General features: G+C 38.9%; 1 protein-coding gene across 1 annotated transcript in view; it reads left to right on the top strand.

Annotated features, from left to right (window-relative positions):
* Window positions 1-27,419, top strand: part of LOC142378896 (zeta-sarcoglycan-like) — a 352,977-nt gene that overhangs the window by 309,885 nt on the left and 15,673 nt on the right. The window contains exon 7 of the mRNA XM_075463875.1: window positions 22,420-22,543. Within this exon, the coding sequence (XP_075319990.1) occupies window positions 22,420-22,543 (124 nt within the window). The remainder of the gene's footprint in view (window positions 1-22,419; window positions 22,544-27,419) is intronic.

Genomic DNA, 27,419 nt, shown 5'->3' with positions numbered 1-27,419 from the left:
TGTAAAAAAGAATAAAAATTATTAAAAAAGTCTTGGTTCACTTAAAAGAAGATAATAAAATGATATCCAAGACTTGTGGAAAGAAGTAAAATGATTTAAAAGCAAATAAAGCGATAAGCAGCAGGAGGAAGCAGAGACACGTCTGCACTCTTCAGAAGCAGGAAGCAAAAGTGTATATTATATTATTGCTGTATCTACTAAATGTACAGATTTAATATCGTCATTCCTTTTTCCACCAAAAGTTCTGATACATATTTATCCACAGGAAAGTTCTAACAAGACTATAAGGGCCCCGGGTTCTTGGTGTTTTTCCAGGTTAACCCAATTATAGTCTGTAAATTTTTATACGTCCCTCGAGTAGGGAATATGGAAATAATTCACCCCATGGTCTTTATTTTGCTCCCCTCACTCAAACATGCTCCCAACAGTTAACTCGCCCACAAATTAGTTTCCTTACAACTCAAGATTACGTTGAGGTCAGGAAATAAATTAAATTACTTAGTTTTCTCATTTTTGTGGCAAATATGGATATAGAAATCACATTTGAATAAGCAAAAAATTTGTACATTGTGAAAAGAAGAGCAATAAACAGTCAATTCCCACCACATAACCCACACATTATTGTGATAACTTGGCTCAATAGCTCAAAGTCAGAGGTTGAAGAAATAATCCACGCTGTCTTGAACTTTCACATTAGAGATATTCACTCTGCGTCTCTCTTATAATTGAGGTTACAGTCCTCTGGTAGAAACAGCAGCGTGATCTGAATTAGGCCCACTTATCATGCAATTTTTTTAATGGTGGCGCAGACCAGATTATACGTTTCTCAAGGTTTTTCTGTGAGAAATGCAGAAGGAGATACATGATGTGAGATGGCAAAGTACATGACCTAATTAGCTCCAAAAAAAACTAAAGTAATCGTCTGCCTCTGGCATATTTTTTATTGTTTGTTTGCTTTGTTTTGATTCTTTTTTCTTTTTTTTAGATGAAAAAGTTTTGGGTGAAAATAATTGGATAATCATTGAAATTCTGATTCAGCCACAGTCTCAGATGCTGACTTTTGTTTCAATGCTTAAGGGGGTCGTCTTCACACTGTGCAAGGATCAGTTTAAAGTGTGGCAGAAAGAAAAACTTTGTTTTCATGTTTTGTCTCTTTTCTCTGTTCATTCTTTTCATGTCTTTGACCTTGGTGACTACAGGGAGTTGTCTTTATCTTGATCAAATTCCTTTGAAGTCTATTCTATTGCAGAAGTGCTGACCTGTTGTGAGCCCCATTGTTGGATAATGTAGACCAGTTTTAAGTCAATATATAGACAACTATCAAACGCTAAACTTTGTCACCCATAAGGTGAATCAAAACCTTTAAGCCCCTAAAAAAAGCACATGAACTCAGAATTTGCTGTCCTGTGATTGGATTTTGGATACGCTTTCCTTTTCTCTGGTACAACAAGGACATTCAACCCTGCCCTGCTCTGTTTCGTCTCTTATTGATTAGACACAGAGGGAAATCATTGAGAACAAAGAGAGTAAGGAAAAGCATGCCAAATAACAAGCAAGCTTGGTTATGGGAACAATCCATAATGTATAAGAACTTCAGTGTGTTTTTTTGTGTGTTACATAGTCTGGTTGTATAAACGGAAGCAGTACTTCTTGTCCTGATAATGACTCTGGAAATAAGTGTTACAAATGTCAGTGAGACAATCTGATGCGATAATGAATTTCCTGGTGTAATGGTCAAATTTCTTATTCCTTGTTCATTTCCGCAAGAGAAAGTTTATCAAAATGGACATAGAAAGGTGCCCACTATTCATTTGTTGGCACTGGAGCCACTTTGAAGCCCAGAATTGAAATAAATGGTCATCGCTGCCAACATTGCTGTCTTTCTCATTCAGGGAATATGCCCATCACATCAAAAGGACCAAAGTCCTGACCACTGAACACATCACATATTAGCTAGTTTGCTTAATAAAGATGAAATTAAAATATGTTAAAAATAAAGTAGCTTGTGTTTTTGGAGTTCCATCTTATAGTACCATGCATTCACTTCAATCAGAACATGATAAGTATGTCTTTAATGTCTAATTGTCATCCATGCATTAGATAGTTTTTCCTCTTCTTTTGGGCCATGGTTAAAATCAACAAATAAGAAATGAATTGCCCTTTTATTAATTACCTACTGCCATGGTCAGGATTGATTCTGCCTTTAAAGCTCTCCTTATTATTTTAATGTCTATTAGCAGTTACACACAGTTCTTTAAATCTTTGTCTGCCTGCACTTACTAACTCACTGTGAGAGGCATTTTAGTATGGCAAGTAAATCTTATTTTTTGTCCATAGTTTTCATATGAAGTAAGAGAACTTCCACGAATTCCAACCACAGAAAATAACCTGGCATACACTCTACCAAATTGGCTTTACATTAGCTGTAATCAATGTTCTATTATGTTTTTTAAATATACTGTTACCCGGCTGGGGCCTTTCTGTTTGGAGTTTGCATGTTCTCCCCGTGTATGCGTGGGTTCTCTCCGGGTACTCCGGCTTCCTCCCACTGTCCAAAAAAACTCAAAAAATTGTCCTTAGGAGTGAGTGTGAGCGTGTGTGTGGTTGTTTGTCTTGTTTGTCTTTACTGTTAATATTGGGTGATCTGCAATATTAATTTATAGACTCCCCTTTCTTTGCCTCAGTAAGCTGCATACGTTGCTGTTCAGTCAATGTTTCTCTTTGCTGATTACTGTTTATTTTAATTCATTACCTGCTGTTTATCATTGGTTCATGATGTAGTCATCTCCAGGCGTAATATGTGTAAGCAACAAGAACAATTAAATATTAAACAGTCCTGCCATATTGCCACACATCTGTTATTTTTGGGAAGTTGCGTATGTGTGGAAGTGTATGAGTGTGTGTTTGTGTGAGTTGACTGCAAAGATAGAAGACTGTTAATATCAGGCTTTCCAACAGAGCCAAATTTACCTCTGTAGAAAAAGACTATTATAATGGCCAGAGGCCAATGCCGGTTTGGCAATGGTATTCTCCGGGACCTATCCCGGCCCAAACCATCGACCTGGGCTGCTTGGCCCATGGGGAAAATAGTTGTAACTAATTTTTGTCACTTATCTTATTCTTGCATTAATATCAATTCAACTGTAGTCTGCATAAATTCACCATTGGAACGCAGCCGCCTGCTGCATCACAGCAGATTAAATAGGTTCTACCATGTTGTTAAATATGTAAAATCTCACAATTTATATGATTTAGAAGTGTATTCCTATATTCAAAGAAGAACTGAACACTTTCTTTACATTCCAGTTCTGATGAACAATTGCTTAACGCTTTATCACGCTTTATCTCCTCATCAGCCTGCATTCCCACAGGCGCGCACATGTGGTTACTAACGCAATATTAAATAGGGGCGATCACATTTGTTGTTTAATATTTGTTATTAAATGCATCTCAAACATGCAATTAAAATAAATATAATTATTTAGAAGAGCTGTATGCAAATATTGTACATGGTTCGCGTGCGCAGGGGCAGGGGCAGCGCGAGCACGTTGGGGTGTTTAGTTGCCTTTTTTTAATTACTGGAGAGTCTGCACGCGCGTTCTATCCGCGGGAATCAGCATCATGTTTCATGTTCAAGCCTTCCCCTCCTATTTATTATAATGTGAGCTGAGCCCGCTCACGCCCGTGCAGGGAATAGACTGTTCTAGTTTCAAGTTACAATGAGCACTTATCCGGACACCGCGCGGGCACGACGCTTTGATGTGAAAGGAAGAATCTGTTTTCTTGTTGATTTCTATCCATTTCGGACTGAACACGGATGCAGATGCAGACATGTTTACGTCCTGTGCTTGCTGTGTGTAAACGAACCGAACACTTGCTTTACATTCCAGTTTTCCATATTTTGACAAACAGTTTCAAATGTGCTGTCACGCTTATTTCGTCTCGCCGTCATATCGTGCATTTCCATAGAGGCGCGCACACTGTGGTTATTAACTCACTATAAAATATATATTTTTTTTTATTGTTATCGATTGTTTTCTAGCATCAGATCAGCAGACCACTTCCAGTGCTACTGATGATCCCAAGGAGGGCACGACTACTAAAGGGCCAGGTAGAGGAAGATACTGTAGTTAGTCAAGATAGACATTTGTGATGTAAAATATTGGCATAGAGAAGAAAACCATAAGGTGGTAGGGTGGTAGACTAAATCATACAAATCATTTAACACAACCACAATTAAATAAATAAATGAATCAGTGAATGAAAGAATAAATAAAGTGTGTCATGTTTTCCAGCAACATAGACAACTCTTAATGAACATTTTCTGTAGCCTCAGAGGATCAGGTGCAGTCTGAAGGAGAATGCACTCCATATCAGAGTGGCCTGAATTTGAATTAAATTCCCGGACTGAGAAAATGGCCCACCCCGGCCCTGCCAGAGGCTGTTTTTGGCTTGGAAGTGGAATCACAGTAGATAAATAAAACATCAAACTCACTCACGTATAACCACACAAAGTCAAGTGCATACACTCACATGCTCTGATGAAAACAAAAGGTTGAGTAGCTGTATAGCAATATTTAAAAAATGATTTGTGGTGGGAATTCAAGGAATTGAAGCTCTTGTAAAAAACACCGTAGAATGCATTAAAAATAAATGACAATGATCTGCCTCAGGGACTGTGTAAAGTTAATCATCCTGATATGGGAGTAAGGTTAGCTACTAAAGTTTTTATTAAGTTCCAGAGACTGTTATCAGTAAATAAAAAAAAAAAAAAAAAAAAAGGAGAAAAAAAAGTTGTACTAGAACTTTGGGTAATAATTAAGTCATCCTATTGTTCCTTGGAGAAACTGCTGCTTTTTAATTGCAGTTTTATGGGAATGAACTGTAGTTACTGAGTACCAATGGGCCTTAAACAGCTGGGGCAAGACTTTTTTGTCCAAACAGTATTACTGCAATCACGTTTTATCGATTCAGTTTAGAATGCTGCACATTTTTTCTTCCATTTTCAGGCTTTTAAGTTGAAGATATTCAGTGACTGATGAGTAGAGAAAATCCTCAAAAAGTATTTTTTGAGTTTTTATGTTAAAGGACATTTTTATTTTGATGAGGCTACAGAGGGAGAAAACTCAACGGAGACAAATGATGATATCTACTCAAACAAATGGGGAAGTTTTTATTTAGTTTTATTGCTTAGGGTTTTATTGCTCATTAGAACCTGACCTTTAATTCAGATTCTCATCGTTATAAGTATGATTTGTGCACCATTTCTACATATGTTTTTAAATGAGTATCAACCATTCATTCATTCACCATTCAATTCATTCCTATGGCAGTATTATTCCATCTCTAACAGGTTTTCAATTTTGTTTTGTTTATTTATTTAGTTTCTGCTCATAAATTTGTTTTGCTTATAAGTATGTTGAAATGAAACACTGGAGAAAGTACATGTACAGTACATTATTAACTATTACTGCTGATGAGGATTTGGTGTTTATTATTTAAAAATAATCAATAGCAAACAGTTCTGACTTTCTACTTCCACAGTACAGTAAATGCAGCATGATGTGAGGAAGCTGGACATTTTTACTCTGATCATTCTGAGCTGGTACTGTGATGTAACATTACCCTGCAAATCCTACTGGCCCACTGGGCGGGCCCAAACAAAGTGAGTTTTTCCAGAGTTTTTGAATTGATAGTCACTGCAGACATAAAAATGCATGGTGTCAAGCTTTTTTCTTCATAATATGTCTCTTTTAAGAGAAATTAAATGAAATGTTGCAGTTAGTGAAGAAAGTTTGAAAAAGAAATGTAAAAGAGGAAGAAAGGCATATAAATGCTTCCTTGAAATAGAACTGTTGCTCTTCTCTGTACGTGACGTCTGAGCCCCTGCTTTCAAAACGTACGAGGCTGTTGATACTGCAAGACCATAGTGTTCATAGGGACTCTTCTTGTGAACATGGTAAACACAGCCACATTTGAAAGAAACAGCAGGGACGGGAAGGTGTTGTATTTTCAACACCAGGACGTCTCTGTTTGCATTTTGTCAGCTGGGAGAGAGAAGTGGGCACAGCAAGAATCCACCCAGGAGGTAAGACGCAGGGAGGTGGGATGAGAGAACCACTGATAGGATGACTGTAGGAGGGCAGGCAATGAGGCAGAGAAATGAAAAGAAGCACAGTTGTTAATCTTATGATCGTTGTCTCTATTCAGGCTTTTGTTTCTCACCTTTTAAAGCACTTTCTCTTTCCCTATGGTCTCACTCATCAAGTATTTTTTTCTTTCATGTCTCCACTTTTTGTACGCAAGATGAACTTTTATGTCTAAATTGATTTTTTTTTGTTTACTTTCTCTCCTTAATTATCTTAAGATGATTCAGAAATCATGGATTTTTCTCTCAGCCCATTGTTGTTTTTTCCACCATTCAGTCCTTCACTTAACATTGTATCTTTCTATCTTTTATATCTGTATTCAGTCTAAAGGCATTGCCACCTCTCTATTAACATCTGTTATAGTTTAAGCTCTGAATGAACCATTAGTCAGTCAGAACTCCCTAGAACTTGTTTTGTTTTTCTTCTTTTTTTTTTTTTTTACAGATGTAGGCTGTTTGACAAATGTTTGTCTTTACTTTTCAAACATTTGCCTTTACCCAGCTGCCCTTAAACAAAATAAAACTTGATTTAAGCCCAAATGGAGGTTATTATTTTTACAGTCACAGAATATGAGGTGCAACAAATGCCAAAAAGCAAGGAGAAGCTATCAAACTGTCCTCAAATTGTTTTTTACTTATAATATCAGTTGTAAAAAAATATTAAGGGAGAAAACTTTTCTCATCAAAGTCCTGGACCTGGACCCCACTCATTATATCCTCTATGTTGGACTTTCTGGAGCGGTCCTTAACTGGTTCAGGTCCTACTTAGAAGGCCGGAGTTATTTTGTTACAATTGGCAGCTATGAATCTGAGCGAGTGGCCATGACTTGTGGAGTCCCCCAGGGGTCAATTCTTGGACCTCTTCTGTTTAACTTGTATATGCTCCCTTTGGGTCAGATATTGCAGAACTTTAACATCAATTATCACAGTTATGCAGACGATACACAACTTTATGTGTCTCTGTCACCGGACGACTGCAGCCCAGCAGACTACTGTGTCAGTGTCTGGAAGAAGTAAACACCTGGATGAGAGAGAATTTTCTGCAATTAAATGAAAATAAAACTGAGATCATTCTGTTTGGTAGCAAAGAGAAGAGGGTCAGCGTTGGTAAATATCTTGAGACTCGGGACCTTACAATCACTGACCAAGTTCGTGACCTCGGAGTGTTGATAGACTCAGATCTGACTTTCAGCAGCCACATCAAAGCTGTCACCAAGGCAGCTTTTTACCACCTCAGAAACATCAACAGAATTAAAGGTTTCCTCTCCCAAAAAGACTCATCCATGCATTCATTTCCAGTAGACCCGATTACTGTAATGCTCTTTTAACTGGACTTCCCAAAAAGAGCATCAAACATCTGCAGCTCACCCAGAACGCTGCTGCTAGAGTTTTAACCCGGACTAAGAGATCTGAACACATCACACCAGTTTTAAAATCTTTACACTGGCTTCCAGTCAGTCACAGAATAGATTTTAAAAGCCTGCTGATGGTTTACAAATCCCAGAATGGTTTAGGCCCAAAATACATCTGTGATATGTTCAGAGAATATAAACCCAGCAGAGCTCTTAGATCCAAGGACTCAGGTCAGCTGGTCCAGTCCAGAGTCCAGACTAAACATGGAGAAGCAGCATTTAGCTGTTATGCTGCAAACAAGTGGAACAAACTGCCAGTGGAGATTAAACTTTCACCAAATGTAGACATTTTTAAATCCAGGTTAAAAACATTTCTTTTCTCATGTGTCTATGCATGAAATCTGCACAATATCTTTTAATTTATCTGGACTGTTGCTTGTTTTTAAATTCATTTATATTATTTTATTTGTTTCTCTTTATATTCTTTTATGTATTTTTAATGCTTCTTACACTTCCTGCTGCAATGCTTTTATTTTATGTGAAGCACTTTGAATTGTTTTGTACATGAAATGTGCTATGCAAATAAATTTGATTTGATGATTTGATATGTTATTCATTACTTTATTTTTCCCATTGATGATTTATTTCATTCATGATTTACATTATCACCCTATGCACAATGCAGACTTTAGTGCACTCTTATTGCTGCAATGCTTTGTTCCTTTATAAGCGCTGTGTATGGTCAAAACAGTGATTGCAGAAGATTACAGTGGAACAGTGGGGTCAAGGTGCTATTCCCAGCAGCATTTCATCAGTTTTTTTGCGAGCAGAGTAACATTCATAGTCTAATTTCCCAACATATGTTCTTCCATCTATATAACCAGTAATGTGAATAGCTCCGGGCACTTACTTGCTGATACACTTTTAACCTGTAAATCTATCGGTGAAAACATCTATCTACTAGTTTTATATCAGTTGTTTTGATCCCAGTGTCTTATGCTGTGGCAATTACTTATCAAATCATTCTCATTACTGTGTATTTTTTTCTGTACTTATCTATATCTTACTCTGTGCTGCAGCTTCCCAGCTAAGATGATTAAAGTTCCATCCAATCTTTTGAAAAAAAAAAAAGAAAGAAAGAAAGAAAAAAGATAACAGTTGCAAGGCACATTGAAGAGAAAGACTGCAACTCAGTTATGTCATTAATGCAGAGGGTGGCTGTGGTCACTTTAGCTGTAGAAGACTAAGTGCTGGCTGCTACTTCAGATTTTAAATTTCCAAGTATAAAAAGCTAAAAGCTCTGAATCCAAGTTCTCTTGACATCATTATTTAAAGGAAGACACTAAAAGGAAGAAGACACGATTCTTTGACACTATTGGTCCTCATGTTCTTTCAATAAAATGAACCATTTGACATCTGGTTGTGTCCCTGCTTTTTTCAGCATGCTGCTGTTCAACCCATCTCAAGAAACCCAATCCAGATCCCCCCTTGTCATTGAAGGACAGGCCCATCACCAAATAACCTTTTATGGCAAATATTTTAGAAAAGAGTGGTTACTAAACAGCTTATATAAACTTATAAACAGCAGAGTATAATATGTTTCCTTAATCTGCATTCAACTGAAACAGCTCTTCTCAGAGTTACTAATGACCTTTTGATGCAGGCAGAGATTGCTTTGTACCGGTGCTTCTTCACCACAGTTCTGCATTTGATTCTATAGATCATATTCTGTTGGTTGATAGGCTCAGGCAGCAGGTGTATATATATGAAGAACTACTCTTAAGTGTCTCTCTTTATATCTTTCTGACTGGTCTTTCTCAATAAATGTTAGTAATTTCACGTCTGAAACTTTGGACCCGGTGCTATTTGCCCTATACTTGCTTCATTTGTGTCATATATTAAGTACATTTAAAGGTGTATCCTACCATCATTACGCAGATGAGATTCAATTATATGTTTCTTTTAAGCCTCGTTATATTTCTAGATTTTTACAGATAATACTGGTGATTATTTCTGCTCCATCTGGTTTTAGCCCAAAGGTGAGAGAGAGTCTGGATTTTCTGTCTTCTTTAGTCAAACCTACTTTACGCAATCTTGCTGTTTTTATGAGTCAGTATTTGAGCCTTGATCAAAATTAAATAAATGTAGTGTAGTTCAATTATGTTTTTATCAGCTTAGAAATATTGCCAAAATCAGGTCTGTCGTATTTCCAGTGGAGATGGAAATAATTTTCCATGTTTTATCTCATTCTGTTCTGTTTGAGCAGTCCTTCTCTGAACCAGCTGCCTGGCTGCTCACAAAATATCCAAAAAGTCTCATATTACGCTAGTTCTGATTTCTTTACATCGGCTCCCAGTCTGGTTCAGAATCCAGTTCAAAGTTCTTGTTCTCACATTCAGAGCCTTGCATAATCAAACCCCTTCATATGTTAAAGATCTACTGCTGCTATATTAAAACAAGAGGACTCTGAGGTCTTCTGATCAGGGTTTGTTGGTTGTTCCTCGATGCAGGCCTAGAACTAAAGGAGGCTGTGCTTTTGAGGTTGCTGCTCCTAAACATTCAAACTCTTCAATTGGACTTAGGATGTGTGAGCAATGTGGATATTTTTAAAAAACTTAATAAAACACATCTATTTAAATTGGCTTTCATTAAGCTGTTTTTTATATTGTGTGGTATGCTTTTTTTTTTTCTTTGATATTTTATTTATGTGAAGCACTTTTATGTATGTTCTTGTAAAGGGCCATTTTAAATAGAATTTACTTACTTACTTACATATCAGTTATACTGAAATTCAATATTCTAGAAGGCCCAAAATTAGTACGCGTCCTGTAGTTCAGGACAAGTCATTCACAATCTTTATAATTTTCTTAGGTAAATATGAACTGCAAAATAATGAATAATAACTTCAAAACTACTTTTTTTTAAATGTGTGTGCCAGCTTTTGGTGTTAAGGTGTCTTATTATGGGAGACAGATGATATAAACATACTTAAACAATTAATTGGGCATGATGGGTTCTTTAAGAGGGCGTTGTATTACTCTGTCTCTCCAAGCCTTGAGTCTTCCAACATGGTTGATTGTTACAGAAGCAATTGTAACAGTTTGATAACTGTTTCACAGCCACCACTATTAAAAAATGTTGGGTCACACGTTGTGCTCTGTATGAAACTATATATACTATTATCCTTAGACTGTGAACTAAGCTAAACTACTACTACTAAAATAAATTGATGCAATCGTTGGTGGTGATGAAATGCAATGGGTGTTTGTGATGAGAAGCAACAGCTTAGAAGATGACAGCGTATTTTTATTTTTTTATTTTTTTAAATCTGGTTACTATCATCCAATTGTATGCCAAGCTTATTTTTCTTTCATTCAAATGTCAATGACATGTTGCACTTGGGAAACAGTTGATTTATCTTTCAGTTTTCTATCCACTGCCGAACCGCCCTCAGAAGACCGGGCAGATTGAATGAACCACAGATGGGACTGAATGCACCATAATCTTTTCTTTTTCTTTGAGAGTCACGACTGTTCCTCTAGTTGGATCTGTTTCCTGTCAGGCCCTGTTGTGTGGAATGCAGACACATTGCTGATAAAGCAAATACTATCCTGTTGTGGTTTTGATTTTATGTGTGAAATTAGAAGCCTAGCAAATACAAACAAATACACATACATCTTGTTGATATACGTTTCTGTGGTTGTCTGTTTGCCTTCTTGTTTGTTTGTTGTTGACCATAAATAGTCATTGGCCCACTTCAGTCTCTTCTTCTTGTTTTTTGAAGCATACGAGTGGCTGCTCTCTGGAAACTCTGCAATGAGCTGTCAGACAAGTTCGACAATTCAGCAACTTTTTTCTTATCACTTCTTTCTGTGAAAGAGTTTCTCAGAGTAAACTTACTTTCTGATTGTCTTTTTAAAAAGCATTTGCAGTATTTTCTGTTGACCCTTTAGAAGTTGAATATCTTCGGATTTAAAAATCAATGAATATTGGGCCTCATGCAAGAACCGTTCGTACGCACAGATTTGTTCTTAAATCGTCCGTACGAGTGATTTAAGAAAATTTGCGCATTCACCAATCTTTTCGTATTTTACGTTTTCTTTCAGGTACGACTAGAATTTACGAGTGATCCAGACCTGTCGTAGGAGTTTCGTAAAATAGTTCGCTGTTATTCCAATCAAGTTTGCTTGACTAATGGATTGTATATTTAATTACTTTGAAGCAAACATAAATAAATATATACATTATACCCCATAATGATGCTGACATTATTCAGTTTGACTTAAATTGAAGGTTAATTTGAATCTGTATATAACAAGGTCAATGGGAAGCAGGGCTGGACTGGGACCAAAAAATGGCCCAGGCGATCACACAAGTAATAAAAATGCAATTAAATCCTAACACAAATGTATTCATTTAAATAAATCTCCTCACCTTACAAAAGCAGTTTTTTCATTAAATCCCTCTTCTCTGCCACTCTGTCAATCACTGTGTCAGTATCAAAGGACACAAGAACATCTTTCTCGGTGGCCATCAACCTAAAAGCTTCCAGTTTGCTGGCAGAAAGGCAACTCCTCAGTCTGTGTTTGATGTAGCTGAGGGTTGAAAATGACCGAGGCAGGAATATTAATTTCGTATTTCTCCGGTTACCTATCAATCCATTTCACTAATATTACATGGGCAACTGTAACCTGTAACACCTGCAAACAATATAGTTATAACAAGCTAAAATAACACTGAACACTTTGGTGTCTACATGAGAGTGTCATAAACATTAATGACACACTTAATATCTATGACTGATGTCATTGGGTATTTGCAATATCTGCACACCAGTCAACTTTACATAAGCCTACAAAATCGAATGGCACTAGATACGTTATAGCCTTGCCTACATTAATGATGGTTTAAGTACTGTAATGCTAATGACAGGCGCATGTCACTTTTACACCTTCAAATAAAGTAAATCTACTCATAGCATTAGTTGAAATTGAAAATAAAGACTGAATGATCTCTGTGACAGAAACGTGCACGCGCAGACACACACACACACACACACACACACACACACACACCACAGTCGGTGACCACCTCCTAACCAACAAGGTTGTGCAAAAAACAGGCTAGGCTTTTTATTCGTGTTGCAGCCTGACTGGATAAAATAAGTAATAATTTCAGCATGATCAATTCCCCCCATACTGATGTAGTGAAGATGTAGCCTACCAGTCGTTTATATATAAATACCTAATTTAAGTCTCCACGCACACGGAGAGCCCTCAGTCCCATTAAAAAAACATGTCGTCATTCTGCTAACATTTCGCCTAACATTAGCCTACTTCTTACCGGGCTGGCTATTCTGACCTCCTCAATCTGTCCCTGGGTCACGTCTGTCTCCTCCTCCTCCTCCTCCTCCACCTCTGAATCCACCTCGATAGCTTCTTCGTCTGTGTTTGGCCTACACTGTTCTACTGCTGATGATGTTGACGGCCCTGGCCCTGCACTTGATGGCCCTGCACCCGGTGCTGTGGTCGTGGTGGAAGCACTTGCAAACGTGTCAGTAAGCTTCGCACATTTGGCTGCTTGTAGGCTTGTTAGCCTTTAATCTCGCAGCTTCTGTGCACCACCCTTTCGTTTCTGTTGTTTATCCATTTCGGTTTTTGACTGTTCTCTCCTAGTCCGTTCAGCTCAAATGGTAGGATTGATGACCTGGGTCAACGGTGAGGGGAGGGGCGGGCCAAAGAGGTGCTGAGAGATTTAATTGGACTAGCCGATTGTCCTTCGAGAAATTCTACCAATGCAGTGTTTCCCGCAGCGCATCATAGTCAAGGCGGCCGCCTTAAGGCTGAGTTATACTTCTTTTAACTGCCCTTGCGCTTTCTTCTTGCGCGTATGTTAATGGCTCGAGACGTTTATACTTCATTTAGCTTTGCCGGCGCTTGCGTGTGCTGCATGGCGATTCACTGCCAGGAGAGTAGGTGGAGTAGCGGGTTTTTTCAATGACAAGCCTACTATGATGAAAGGAAATTCACCGCCAGGACCTCTTCGAGTGATTCATGCTTCTTCTTCTTGTAAATAGCCGGTATTTTGTCAGATTTTCAACACCTTGGGGGTCTAAACGACTACTTTCTCGCCTGAAAATGTTTCAAATGTTGCTAAAGTTATATATTTACAGAGTTTATAGCTTAAGGGAAATCAGCTTTTCAGGCTGGCTGATTTCGGCTCGGGCAGGAGTGAAGTGCACTGTGTGTAAACGCTCTGCATGCTGTCTGATCGATGAGTATGTCGTTTTCAAGTAGTAGGCTTGCGTCTTTTCTTGCGTGAAGTTTAGAAAATTGAGGTGACACACGCAAGCTCGCAATGGGGGGCTTGCAACCGCGCAAGGGCTTGCGTTTCTTCTTGCGTCTTGCTTTGCGTCTTGCGTTACCGACTATAAACCAGGCTTTACGGTAGCCGTCCAGTATTCCGGCACATCAACTTAACTCGCCGGATTGGATGCCTAGTCTCGCCGTGTTGCTACTGCAGTGGGCGTGTACAGAGGGGCTTGTATACGAAGTTGTAGATAGAACATACGGGCTCCGGGGGAAAGTAAATAACTTGTGATTTTAACCAACCGAAGTTTCTCCCTCTAAAAATTTGAGTTTTGGAGGGAAATGAATGTGTATAAATCGTCAGCAATGGAACATTATTTCGTATTTCACCATGGCTGTGGATCTGCGAGCGAGGAGAGCTGCTGTGCTGCTGCTGCTGCTGCGACACAGGAGATCACATGATCTACTTTCATTGGATAACGCACTCAGTCTGTCGTGGCAAATTTGCATAAAGTTCGGCCGAGCCCAACTTTTTGACGTGCCGCAGGTCCGCCGCTCGCGTGCCGGAATCCCAGCATGCTTTGCGAGCACGGCGACAACGATCGGCCAGATTTCATTGAAAATGAATTGAATGCGTTGGATACGGCTTGACGTGCCGGAATAGTGGACGCCTACCGTTAGCACACTCGCACTGCCGCCTTGCCAACGTTCGAAAAAAAAAAAAAAATATATATATATATATATTTTTTTTTTTTTTTTAAACCGAAGTAATAATGCTTTCCCAGGCTCAGACATTAAAAGACAGCATTGATAACATTGAATTGCGACACCTACTGGTTGTTAATGTAAATAGTTAATAATGTAAATAAAAAATAAAAAAGTGTTACAGCTCATAAACAGCTTCGTTATTGCTCTAACAGCCCCCCCCCCCCGTTCCAAGTAACCCCCCCCGGGCCAACGACTCACCACCTTGACTAAGCAATTTCCTGCGGGAAACACTGCAATGGCCGCATTTTGTGTTGCAATTACTGTCACGGTCGATAAAATAATAATAATATATTTTTCAAAATAAAATTAGGATGGCCCCGGCCCAAAAATATGCGTCGGCCCACCGGGCATTGCCCGGTAAGCCCTATAGCCAGTCCATGCCTGATGGGAAGCGTAACCAGCGGCTAACATGCTACTTTTGGATGCCTTAGCGCGTCAGGCTCTTGAAGAGACCGTGTAGATATCCTTGCGGAGACAGACGAATGGCTGACATCGCGATTAAAGGCTCTAGCATGGTTGCCGCGTCTGCTAGCGCGAGCGGTGTTGATGACGTCACGATTTCGTGCCGGTAATATATGAAGGTCTTCGAGTCTCTGCCCTCTTCTTTGCCTTCACGTATCTGTCCTGTAGCTTCTTCCACACATTCTTACAGAACTCTCCCTCTTTCCCCAAAGTTCTGCCAATCTCTGTCCACCAGTTTTGGGAGTTTACGTGGTCCCTGTGCTGTTTCACTGCAGTTTCGTACAGGTGCTGTACAAACGCACCTCCTGACTGAGCCTGTCTTAAATTTGTCCATCCGGTTCGTCGTTCTCGGCGCAGTCAAGTTACAAAAATCGACTGGTGCGCGAAAATGCGATGCACCGTCTTTTCAAGGCAAGCGCCATGCCTGAAACGTCATTTTGACGTCACGGTCCGCCACCGCCGTGAGCGACACGTCCACTGTAACTCCGGCTTAAGACTGCCAAGGACTGTGCTGCTGTAAATATGCAGCTTGCTAGAGCCACAACTCCAGAGAAACACGCCGATCAAACCCAATTCCACCACACGTCCAGGTCCTCACCACCCTTGGATTTTTGGCCACTGGAACCTTTCAGAGGGAGATTGGGGACTGATCGGGTGTGTCCCAGTCCTCTGTGAGTCGTGCGCTCCCCTTGGTCATCAAAGCTCTCATCAGTTTATCACCCATGGTACATCAAATTCCCATACACCACTGTCCAACAAGTAAAACAAACTGCTCTATAGCCCAGAGAAGGCACGCCAGATTTGCACAATATTGCCATGAATGAGGGTCTCCTACAACCTGAACCAGCCCAGGCACACCAGAAGGTGTGGTGCCAAAAGACCCCCCTCATGGACCACCCCATCAAAGTGCCATCATGATGAGGCAAGAACTGATTGCACGGCTTTAGTTGCAGTCATCGAGCGCCTGCCCATGGCAAGACGTTTTTTTTTTTTTAAGCTATTATATTTCGTATAAAAATACGAAAAATTTCTTGCATGAGGCCCAATGTGTTTCAAAAGACTGTTAAGAGAGAAAAAAACAAGGAGACAATTTTGAGTTAGAAATGCTGGGATTTCAAGATATATATCAAGAATATGAACAGAAGTATAAAAGTGTAATTTTGTGACCAAAGATGCAGTAAAATGAATCACTGGACCAGACATGATGTTGCTGAATTCACATTACATTCATCTTTTCTTTTCTTTCCTCTCACCTGGCGATTCTACCAACCCCGCAATGTCCTTTATATCTTTTATCTTTTTATGTAAATTTCTTTTTTCTGAAATTATTTCCTCACAAAAACAAGTCAGTGAACAATGGAATGGCTGAAGTTTGGAAGAGTGAAGCTAGTCTTTCGCTACTGACTAAATTATCAGCTTGGAACTCCATCGAAGGCACAAAGGCATGAAATTACTTGACATTTTTTCTCCTTGTGCACTTTGCCATTAGCCATTTCCTCGGCTACATTTCACAGCAAGGAGGAAAGCCAGAGTTTCAGAAAATCATTTTCATGACTTACCTCTGGATTCGTCTGCCAATGTGTTGTGTAAAGATGGATGGAGGCATCGGATGTTGAATGTCATGAAAAGCCAAGCGTGCAAACACTCAAACCTCTGGGAACAAGTTGATGAAGCAGTACCATGGTCTTGAGCGTATTCTAATAAGTCACTAAACGGTGAGCTGTGGTTATGTTTTGGGAAACAAATACAGAAGCTGATCCCTTTTACCAGAAGAGTTTCCTTACAAAAAGACTGTGATAAGGTGGTTAATGGTGTAAAAGTGTCTTTTAGCCCTGACTATGAACCTTTTCTTTTCTTTGCTGGTGTGTACATGAGATCATAATAATAATAAAGAAAGAATGACAACAGAAAGACTTTCAAACAGGACTCGAACTACCAGCTCCTGACTGAAAGTCTTGTGTTAGAGCCATAGTTCCTTATTTCTACCTCACCTGGCTACTTATCTTTATTGGTATAAAGCTCTTTAATCTAATGAAGGGTCTTAAATCTCTATACTCGTCAGAAGTTAGATTTTCTGATATCCCATTTGTCACTGAATGTAAGGCAAGGCAATTTTATTTATAGAGCACAATTCGTACACAAGGTAATTCAAAGTGCTTTACAGCTACATAAAATCACAAGAAGGCAATAAAATCATTAAAAAGAAATTAAAAATTAAAAACCCATTAAAAATAATCATTAATTAATTAATGTACCATTAGTACCATGCTCTTTCGAAAACACACAATGGTGAAATACTGGCTATATGAACAGTAGTTAATGTTCATGTTAGCCAGTAAAAACCTAAACAAAACACAAAGAAATGGACTGAAAGAGAAGTCCAGAATTTGTGCAGCCGATATCTGATGGAAGAATTGTGACCCAAGTTCTCAGTTGTGTTATTAACCGGACACGGCCCTTACCTTCTGTGGTTACAGGTCTTTAACATCTTGGGCTGTTCAACATGTGACTGCTGAAATGTTTGTGCCTAAAACAGAGATTGGTAGCCAACCAGCAGTCCATAGTTGAGCTACAGATTAGGGAAATGTTAGTTTTAACACACAGGACACCCCTTTAGTATCAGTTATGCAAGGAGTATTTTTACTTTACTTAGTCTTTATCTTCATTACATTCATTCTACTCCTGTTGCCTACTACAGGATGGGGGATGGGGATACCCTCTACATTCCAAACTGACATAGTGGGTTCCTGACCAAGCATCTGGACATTTATTATTGTAGTATATCTTGTTTAAATGCATGATATAACCTAGCATAACTATGGAGCTAACAGAGAGTCCAACAGAATGTGATGCTATGCTTTTTCAGACACACTGTCGGTGATCTTTAACATGAATGTGCAAATAACAGAAAATCTGGGAGTATAGGTCAATTAATCGAGCACAGGAGCAAATATAAGCTGTAGAATAATTAATCACAGATTTGATTTTATGCTTCATTTTATTTACATTTTGATCAGTAGTCTATATTGTTAGTCTAATATTTCAGAGAGCCGGTCAATTATTAAATGTAGGAAACACGCATTCTGAATCCCTGTATTTTGTGTTTCCCTTTTTTATTGTCTTATTATTCATTCCTTTTTTTAAGGACAATTGAAAGAAGTGTCTCCTTATGAAGACAATATGTGACAGCTGAAACAGTAACAGCTAAAGCTAAAAATATTATGATTTATAATATATTTGTGTTCATTGACACATATTCACATTCACAAAACATGATATTTTTCCACAGAACTTTCTGTTCCGTATTAATTTACATTTTTTCTCACACAAAGACAGACTCTGACACATTTTTTCTACAAAGATAAATTTCTAATGTACCTTAACTTTCTCTGGTCCCCCCTCAGTAACTCAGAGAGTTTTTCTTTTATATATATAACTTTTTAAAACAGCCCAAGGCTTTTTTTCCTCTTTTTTCCCCATACCTATTGGATTCATGGGAAGATTTAAACAGGCTGCATCACCCTCACTCATCCAGACACAGTCACGCTGCAGAAGTCAAAAGGTTTTAGAAATGCCGCCTTTCTACATTTTGTCTCGATTCACCTCTCCAGAAGTCAAAGATTGCGACTTGTCCTGTCTTGAGACTTGACTCAATGCATCACGTAGCACCACCTTTTAATATTTAAAACTTTTTTAAGGGTTTATTGGACGGCATTGCCTGATGGAAACTGGAGCACTGAGGCAGATGATGGAGCATTTAGTGGGAAAAGGTTAAAAGTTAGCGTCCTAAATGGCAGGAAGGCGATAAGGTGGTGGGGCCTTCAACACTGCCGAAAAGGAAAAGGGCAGGATGAATGTCAGCCAAGTCATCTAGGAAATATAAATCATACTAAAAAACCCAAACTTGAACATTTTCCTCTCAACTTTCAGCTGAACTTTAAAAAAAATTATTTATTTTTTTCACATCTAGTTTTTTTAGCAGAGAGCAAAGACTAAACTTAAAAAAAAGGAATCACTGATCTCTATAGAAATTTAATCTTGTCAATATTTATGTCCAAAAATGGATATATATATTTTTTGAAGTTGAGCAAGATCGTGTCCATGCTTGAGGCCTTCTGTGCACCATTTGCACAAACATAGTTATAAAATCTAGAGAGCTTTTCAATTAAAAAAAAATTCAAATTAACCCTGAGAGTTTCTCAGCTGAATGGAACAGAAAACATCATAAATTGTTAACATGAAAATATATTTCTAAATATCCTTCTTACCCACCACCACCCTTACCAATGCACCCTCTCCCTCTGTGTTTTAGGCAGACATATATTAAGATAAAAACCATTTCATGTTGATGTATTGCCATCTTGCTTATCTTGTCAGTGTGGACAAATATGGATGTTGTATGAAGTGGCCTTGTTGCAACTGAAGGTCAAAACGGATCTATGAGCGAGAGGGAGTGCTATGGATTGTTGGCATGCGAGAGCGAAGAGTGGGGAAGGATGAAAGGATGATGTAAGAATCAGAGACACAGGGGGAGAGGAGACATTTTCCCTAATAATATTGAATTGAAAAGATAACAGCTCAGCTGCAGACTCCTGCTATCTACACCATGAAAAAACACAACCTTGCAGAGGCCTGACCAGAAACTTGATGTGCCTGTGTGTGAACAAGTTTGGATAAGTCTTCTACTGAGTTATATATGAGCCACGTTTCCCTTTCACCACACACAGATTCGTTAGGTTTGATCCCACATCACAGTAGACAGTTTTTTAACTGCGCATTCGGCCTACAGCTGCATACAATTTAATCAAAAACATCAAATTCAGGACGAACATACATATTGTTACAGCCCTGTTTGAAGACAAAAAAGTTCTGTTGCAGGAGATGTGTGTCTTCCACCTGATAGTTTGCAGTGATTCCATGTTTCTATATAGGTCATTTCAAATTTGGAACAACTGAAAGAAAGTATATGGCTTTTTTTTTTTCAGGAAAAACAAACAAGAGAAGTGAGTTCAATTGGTGAAAGCAAACATGAAGTGTGATGCTGACAGAGAGAGAGGGAGCAATAGACATAGATTGATAGATAGTTCAGAAGTATGTGTGTGCTTGTCCATCAGAACTGGTTTAAGTGTGCAGCAGCTCCACTTAAATTGCCTCAGCTGTCAAACCAGAGATCCTCACATCTCTGCTGTTGACGAGGACAGTACGCTCTCTCTCTTCTTTCTGTCTCCCGCTCACTCTCTGTCTCCTTATGCATATGCAGAAATGCATCATATATCACCATCTACATGTCTGAAGGTCTATTTGCTTGACTGCTTGTCCCCATTTTTGTTTCTTACGTTCTTAACCTCTAACTGCAGCAACATGAACTGTTTTTACAGATCAATAAGTCAGAGGCGAAGTGAAGTGTCTGCTTGGAACACTTATTATATCACTTGGATGCTCAGCACTGCACAGCAGCAAACCTTCCATCACCTTTAATCCGCCTCAGAACTCCTTTACACCTCCAGCACCTCTACTTTAAACCCAGAATAAACACAGTTAAATCTGGGAGACGACTATTGCAGGCTGCTGATAGATTAAAGTCACTTTTAAATGGGTTACATTAATAAAAGGTACAACCAAATGGATAACCGAATTAATTAAATCCCACTCTGAGAGCCCAAATTACAAGTAACAGCTTGATAACATTAAAACACACAGAGAAACGATCCATTTAAATTAAAAAGAATTAAAAAGACTCCACCATTGTCACTAAAACAACAATGGCTAACGGAGGGGAAATGACTTAATTCTCATGCAAACCAGTCTGCTTTAAGAGTTTTTTTCAATGAAGGGACATTGTGTCAATGCCAGTTACTTCATTGCTCTGTCACATGATAAGAGAAGTGTCTAAAGTCCAGTGAGTTTGCATTTAGCAGTAGTAGAATTGTCTCAATTATCTATAAAAAGAATTTCTAGAACTAACATAAAGTACTTCTCCCAATGAAGAATTTTTGTCCTTGAGCAGCACATCCTGATTTTTTTTTTTTTTTTTGTTTGCTATCTAGCTCTTAATGAATAAATCCTAAAATGTAGAATGCTTCCCTTAGTATGGGTGGACTCTAGTCTAGTGAGGGACATTAAAAGAGGAAGCTGTGTGCTGTCACTCTGAGCCAAATTGCCTTTGGTGCTCGTCCATATCTCTCTATGTTTCTTTGGCCACAGACTAAACTCATGTCAGGACTTTAGTTGATATACCCTCTAGCTTGAATTTTTTTCTCCCCTCTTCTTCTCTGGGCAAAGTGTGTTTGGAAAAGTGCCCTCAACGTATGCATTATATTATTTGATCATTGTTTTGAGTGTTATAACCACTTCAAAAATTGTAATTCTGTCTGCTTTGCTGAATTGGGGCTTTATTTCATTTCATTTCGCAGCACGCCCTTGAGCGAAGCACTGTGCTTATCTAACACCACCAAGCTGTTTAATCATCCCATTTTGTTTTCAACTCTGAGTCACGGACTAAGCCAGTGACCCTTTGTGCTCCAGGGACAGAGACACCAACCATGGCCTGAGCGCTTCATAGCTGTGTCATGGGTTTCAAAGTGAAATTAAAATGATTGATTTACTAACAATTGATGATTTACTAACATCTGTTTACTCAAAATTCAGCAAGGCACACTTTGGAACAGTTTTCTCTAACCACAGTTAACTGCTTTTGTCAACAGGGTTAATTGAAATCTGCTATTACTGGGACAAGAGTGGTCACATGAAGTAATACAGCATTAGTAGACTAACATATAATACTTATCTCTAGATTCGGTGTAAGACAAAGCATTACAAATGGAACCAACAATGACTTGCTTCTGTTTAAAGACTGGTTTCAACTTAAGTTTAGCATGAATTGCATTGCATGCATTTTGAACTGTCTTCATAAAAAGTCTGATACAGTGGTCACCATAGCACAAAATTCTACACCAACAAGCTCTCAAGAGCGCTCTGAACATGTCACCAAGCCAGTGACTCCACGTCCACAAAGCCAAAGAAATAATTGCTGACTGTAGAAAAAATAAGACAAAAACACACTCCCCTTTCTACATCAGCGGGACATGGATTTGCATCTTGAATTTCAGTGGATAATGATAACAAAAAAAAATAGAGTCTTGAATCTAGCATTTTGAATTTTACTTCTTGTGCCAGATGTTTCACAAAGTTTTTGGCACAAAAGGTTATGGTGTTCAGAGCTTTTGAAGTTGAATCTATGAGTTTTGATCACAGTAGCAGCTGCAGGTATTGAGACAGAAAATGATTTAGACCTAAAACTACTGTTCATGATACCTGTTTGTGCAGGTGTGTTCCAGCGCTGCTTTTAGCGTGACTACGATGTTTTTTTGATGGTTCTCAGGTTGGAGTCCCCAACTCGGACCCTGACTCTGGAGGCTCCCAGAGGGGTGGAAGTCAATGCTGGAGTGGGAGACTTCACAGCGTCTTGTAGGGAAGATCTCCTCCTGCAGTCCTCAGACGGAGAGGTCAGTGTGTGTTTATTTACTGTATGTGTTTCTACTTGTGCTGTTTGTGGGAAATTTCCAGAGTGGACTTGATGATTGCTATCTTTTTTTGTGTGCTGGGTTTTAAGTGGGTATAGGGGAGAGAATTACACTGGGGGGAAAACAGTAGTGTTGATATGAAAATACAGTGGGGTGTTTGTGTCACTGTGCGTGAGGGCTTTAGACTCTGTGGCACTCTATAGTGTTGGGCCAGCTTCATTAAAGTACCTTATTAGGCTAATGAGCGTCATCAATCCAGGCGACCTTGTCCCCCTTTTCTCCCCTCCTCCTCTCATCACTATTTTTTTCCTCTTTTCTATTTGAGAGAAGTGACTTCATTAAAGCTGGTTTGATGAGGTTCCTTGTCAGTTGTTGGTGCGTTTGTTGGTATGTGTGTGTCATTGTTAGCCCATTATCTCACTGTCAAGCTCTTTGCATAGCAGCCTGCCACATTTTGTGAGCACCAAACCAGACTTTGCCATTATCTCTTTGGGTGTTTGTAAGTGTGTGCATGTATGTGTATGTCAACCTGCCATATTGCTTGTCCACTGGAGCATGGTGTGTCATTAACTTAGTAATTAACAGAAGAATGACCCCCCCCCCCCCCCCCCCCCCCCCCCCTCTTCAAGCTGCACTCACTGTCATTGTCAGTCACACACGCACATAGTCACAAATACACTCTCACATTTCCATACACAGTGTTGCAGTAGGGAACTACAGTTATGCCCAAATGTATTCCGGTGTATGCCATATTTAAAATCCTGATAAACTTTCATTCGGTCAATAAATTTCTTTTAGCTGGGAATCACAAAACCCCTCTAACTTTCCTGGTAAAATTAGTAAAATACACCTACATAACTTGATATCTGTTTTCTAAACATTTGAAATAAATACTTGCTCTTCGTTTTTTTTAAAAAGGTAACATCACATTTTTCTATCAAACATTCAGAATCACTCTTCATGTAACTGGGACTTGGTAACAGATGCTAAACACATAAAATGTTTCTATTTATGTATTCATTTATCTATTTAAATTTTTTTCAGCTGGATAGATGGATAGTAAGTTTTCGTGCGTGTAGATGACGTTAGTGTGGACCTTTTGGCTGAAAGACAGAGTCGAGTCTTTAAGTTCTACTACAGTTGATAACAATATTTCCATCCATACATCCGTTTTCTATACCTGCTTAATCTAACTCAGGGTCACGGGAGGGGGTGACAAACGAAACAAACAACCATCCACGCTCACACAGTCATTTTTTTTCCCTGGGTGGTGAGAGGAAGCCGGCGTTCCCAGAGAGAAGCCATGCACACACAGGGAGAACCTGCAAACTCCACACAGAAAGGCCCAAGCCGAGACTTGCTGTGAGGCGGCAGTGCTAAGCACCACACCACATGCTGCCCTGATAACAGTATTTAATAACAATATTTTTAAAAAGTAATATTTTGTACAGGGGCATGACCAAGTGTCAACCATTTAGAGACCTTGAATAAATACACTCACTGCTATATAATAAACAGTCATTAATTGAGTTAAAGCAACTTAAGTATAATGCAGCTGTTCTAAAGTAATTGAATATTATCATGTCATTTATTTAATACTTCAGAGCAATGTTTCCATGGTCCGACGACCCACCCGATGATGTCTTGTTGTTTTTGTTGTTTGTTTGCTTTTTCTTTTCATTTAGTTTTCTGTTGGGTAATGTGTAGAAGAGCAGCTGGTAGGTAGGGCAGCGTCCCTACCATCATGTCGTCTGATCAGATGTGTTTCAAAGTAACAGATATTTGGTCTGACTTTCAGAAATGTGGGCTTGAAGTCCGTCTGTTCCTGGCTGCGACAGATGGACACTGGGAGGGTGTTTGTCATTTGAAAGGACAGTATTTTGATCCCCAGCTTCCTTGGTCCATGAATTGAGGCATCATTGGGCAAGATGTGAAAGCCTACATTGCTCCTTATGTGTTCATCGGTGTATAAGTTTGTGTAAAACAAGAGAAAAAAAGTGTAATGTGAATGTGGCTGATAGTCTAGTCAACTAAATCTATACAAATTAACTCCAATTCCCTTTATCTCATTCCTGCTCCTACTCTCTTTAACTGTTTTGTGCAGCTTTCTTCTTCTACATCTTCTTCTTGTCCTCCTTCTGCCTTCTTGCCTTCTCAGCCTCTCAGTCCTTCATCTCTATGTAACCCAGCTAATCTAATTAACTTTCCACTGCCAGGGTTATACATCAATGTGGATGTCACTTCACAAGGAGGGGAGGGGAATTATAATTTTTACCTCTTTCTATCATCTCCTCCTTTCTCTCCCTCTGTTTTCATGCGCTTTTGTCTCCTTGGTCTTTGTTCATCCATTATCTCTCTGTGTTTCTGTCTTCCTCTCTCTGTCATCTCTGCATAAATAGACGTCTCCCATTTGATAAAGAACATTAGCATGAAGCACAGTGTAACAAGGGTTGTGGTGTGGGCCTTTAGCAAGGCTTGATACCATGAAAGGCATGAGAAAATTAAGGATTTATGGTGCACTGCCTCTCAACCTCTGCACCCTTTACTGCAGCACTCATCAGCCCAGCACAGAAAGAAAATCCTCTGTTCACTGAGGTACAGCTTCATAAATGCCAGAAAAGTCTTATCAGCATGAGCAAATGTATTCAGAAAAACCCAAATGAACCAAATACAGAAATGAACAAGACCAACATTGAAAAGATTACTGACATTATTATATAATCTTATTTCAGTAAGGGGGTTGAGGGCAGAACATGACTGCACACCAGACTGATTATTTTGTCATAGAAATAAGGAGAATCTTTTTCTTTTTTTGATGTCATCTGCTGGTGGGCGGACAAATGGGCAGGGCCACATTAACATATTCACAGATCCCCATTCACTCATTTTATGATAAAAAAGATATGGTCATTTCCTCAGCCATTTTAAGGCAACGAGAGCTCTTTACATGGCAGAAACATCAAAATGGGCAATTTTAAGGGACACGGACAAGTATTCAGAGGATTAATTGCTGCTGGAGTGAGACTAAGAGGGGACATGTGTATGCCTCTGTACGGCTTGACAAAGAAAATACCTTAAACCAAAGGAGAGTCTGTAGAGAATCTATTAATTAAATGATGCCCTTCTCCAGCTCAACCCATCCAATTTGAAGGTGCTGGAGGAGTTTCATCCTGGAGAATGGGCAACAACTCCAGTCACTAGATGTGCCAAGCATATAAAGACATACCCTAAGAGTACAAAAGAACAAAAGAGAAGTCTACAAAAGTACTGTAGCCAGGAGGTAAATTGTTAATTCTATATACGTAGCCTCTTAAGATGTTCACAACTGGTAAAAGATGGTTTGTTACTTTCTTCTTTAAGACAACACAGTTTGCTACTGATTCTATTTTGTTAAAAGCATGTTGTGGTAAATTTAGTATGTGACATGCATTTCAAATAATCACAAGCAGGTTCTTTTGATGTTGCATACTTTTGACACTATGACAATGTTGTGAATATTAACACTTATTCTGCCAAGGTGCATCCTGGTCTCTCTTGGCTCGGGTAAAGAAACTGAAGCGAGGCAATGTAAAAATCATACCATATGTCTAAGTAATTTTACCATGGTAATGGTCAATGATGTAATGTTTAGCATGGTGTCCATATCATAAATGGTCCATTTTAAAACAGAGAAAATGTGTTCAAATAGAATCCCATAAAATCCAGTGACACACTCACATCTACATCAATCCATCCCACGTATATGATTTTTTTCTTTTTAATGATCCATGGCATTTAACAATCACTTTATTCATAATTCTATGTCCTTTCCCTGCTTCCCAGAATCTCTGAATGATCTTTAGCTGGATATTCAAAGAAAAAAAGTCATGATGGGATGCTGTTTCATTTAGTATCTTTAGAATCTTGTGATCTTTACAAGTTCAACAATTTGAACATTTAGCATAAGAGACCTGAGAGGTCAAGACACAGTATTATTCCAAGCCACGATACCTTATTTTCCCTCTGTCTTGCACATTCAGCACCAGATACCATTGCATTAATCCATGCAAAAAACATTGCCATGGTTCACTTGTCTGAGTGCCAACCCAGTCTGTTTTAAGGGAGAGCAAAATATGCAATATACATTCTTCTGGCCAAAAAACACTTTATCCAAATAACATTCCTTTTCGTCAATTTTCATAGGCGCTGTCCTTGACCGCTGACGCCATCAATTGAACAGAGACAAGCAGATGAGGGCAGGATAGAAGGAGGATCGGATGAGAGGGAGGTGGAGAAGGATGGCAGAAAATAGATGTTTCTGTCGATTTTGCAGGAGAAAATAAAGGCACGCAGGACAGCAAGGCTTAAAGCCAAATCAATGTTGTCAGCAGCTGGCACTTAAGAAGGGGCCATTAAAGTTTAAAAAGTTTGGAAAGCAGCGGTGAAATTAGGGCCAAATGGGTTAGAGGTAGGGTAGCACTGGCTTCCATTAAAATCAAAGCCAACAAGAGTTGACAGGTCCTCTCAAGATTCCCGCTGTACTCCTAACTCTTTTTTTTATTATCATCTATTCCTATTTTCTTTCTCTACATCAGCCTTTATCTCTACTCTACATTCATTCACTCTCTGGGTGGTTTCCATTCTTCTAGTTTAGGTCCCTATTTTTTTAACTTGTTCGTAAGAACAAAAATACAAGCATATCTCTACCATTCATGTTTCTCTAGGTTGATAGCCTCTTTACAGTTCACTCAGTCCAGCTAACCAAGAGATAAAGCAATTGAATAGGTTTTGTCCTTTGTAAAAAAGAAAAAAATATATATTTTTTTCTAAATCATCCCTGTCGGGAGACAGTAGCACACAGGGAGAAGGAAGAAAGAGT

The sequence above is a fragment of the Odontesthes bonariensis genome, chromosome 4 (genome assembly GCF_027942865.1).
Source record: "Odontesthes bonariensis isolate fOdoBon6 chromosome 4, fOdoBon6.hap1, whole genome shotgun sequence".
NCBI lineage: Eukaryota > Metazoa > Chordata > Actinopteri > Atheriniformes > Atherinopsidae > Odontesthes > Odontesthes bonariensis.
Note: the sequence above shows the minus strand (reverse complement) of the source record. Positions and strands in the feature narration are given on the sequence as shown.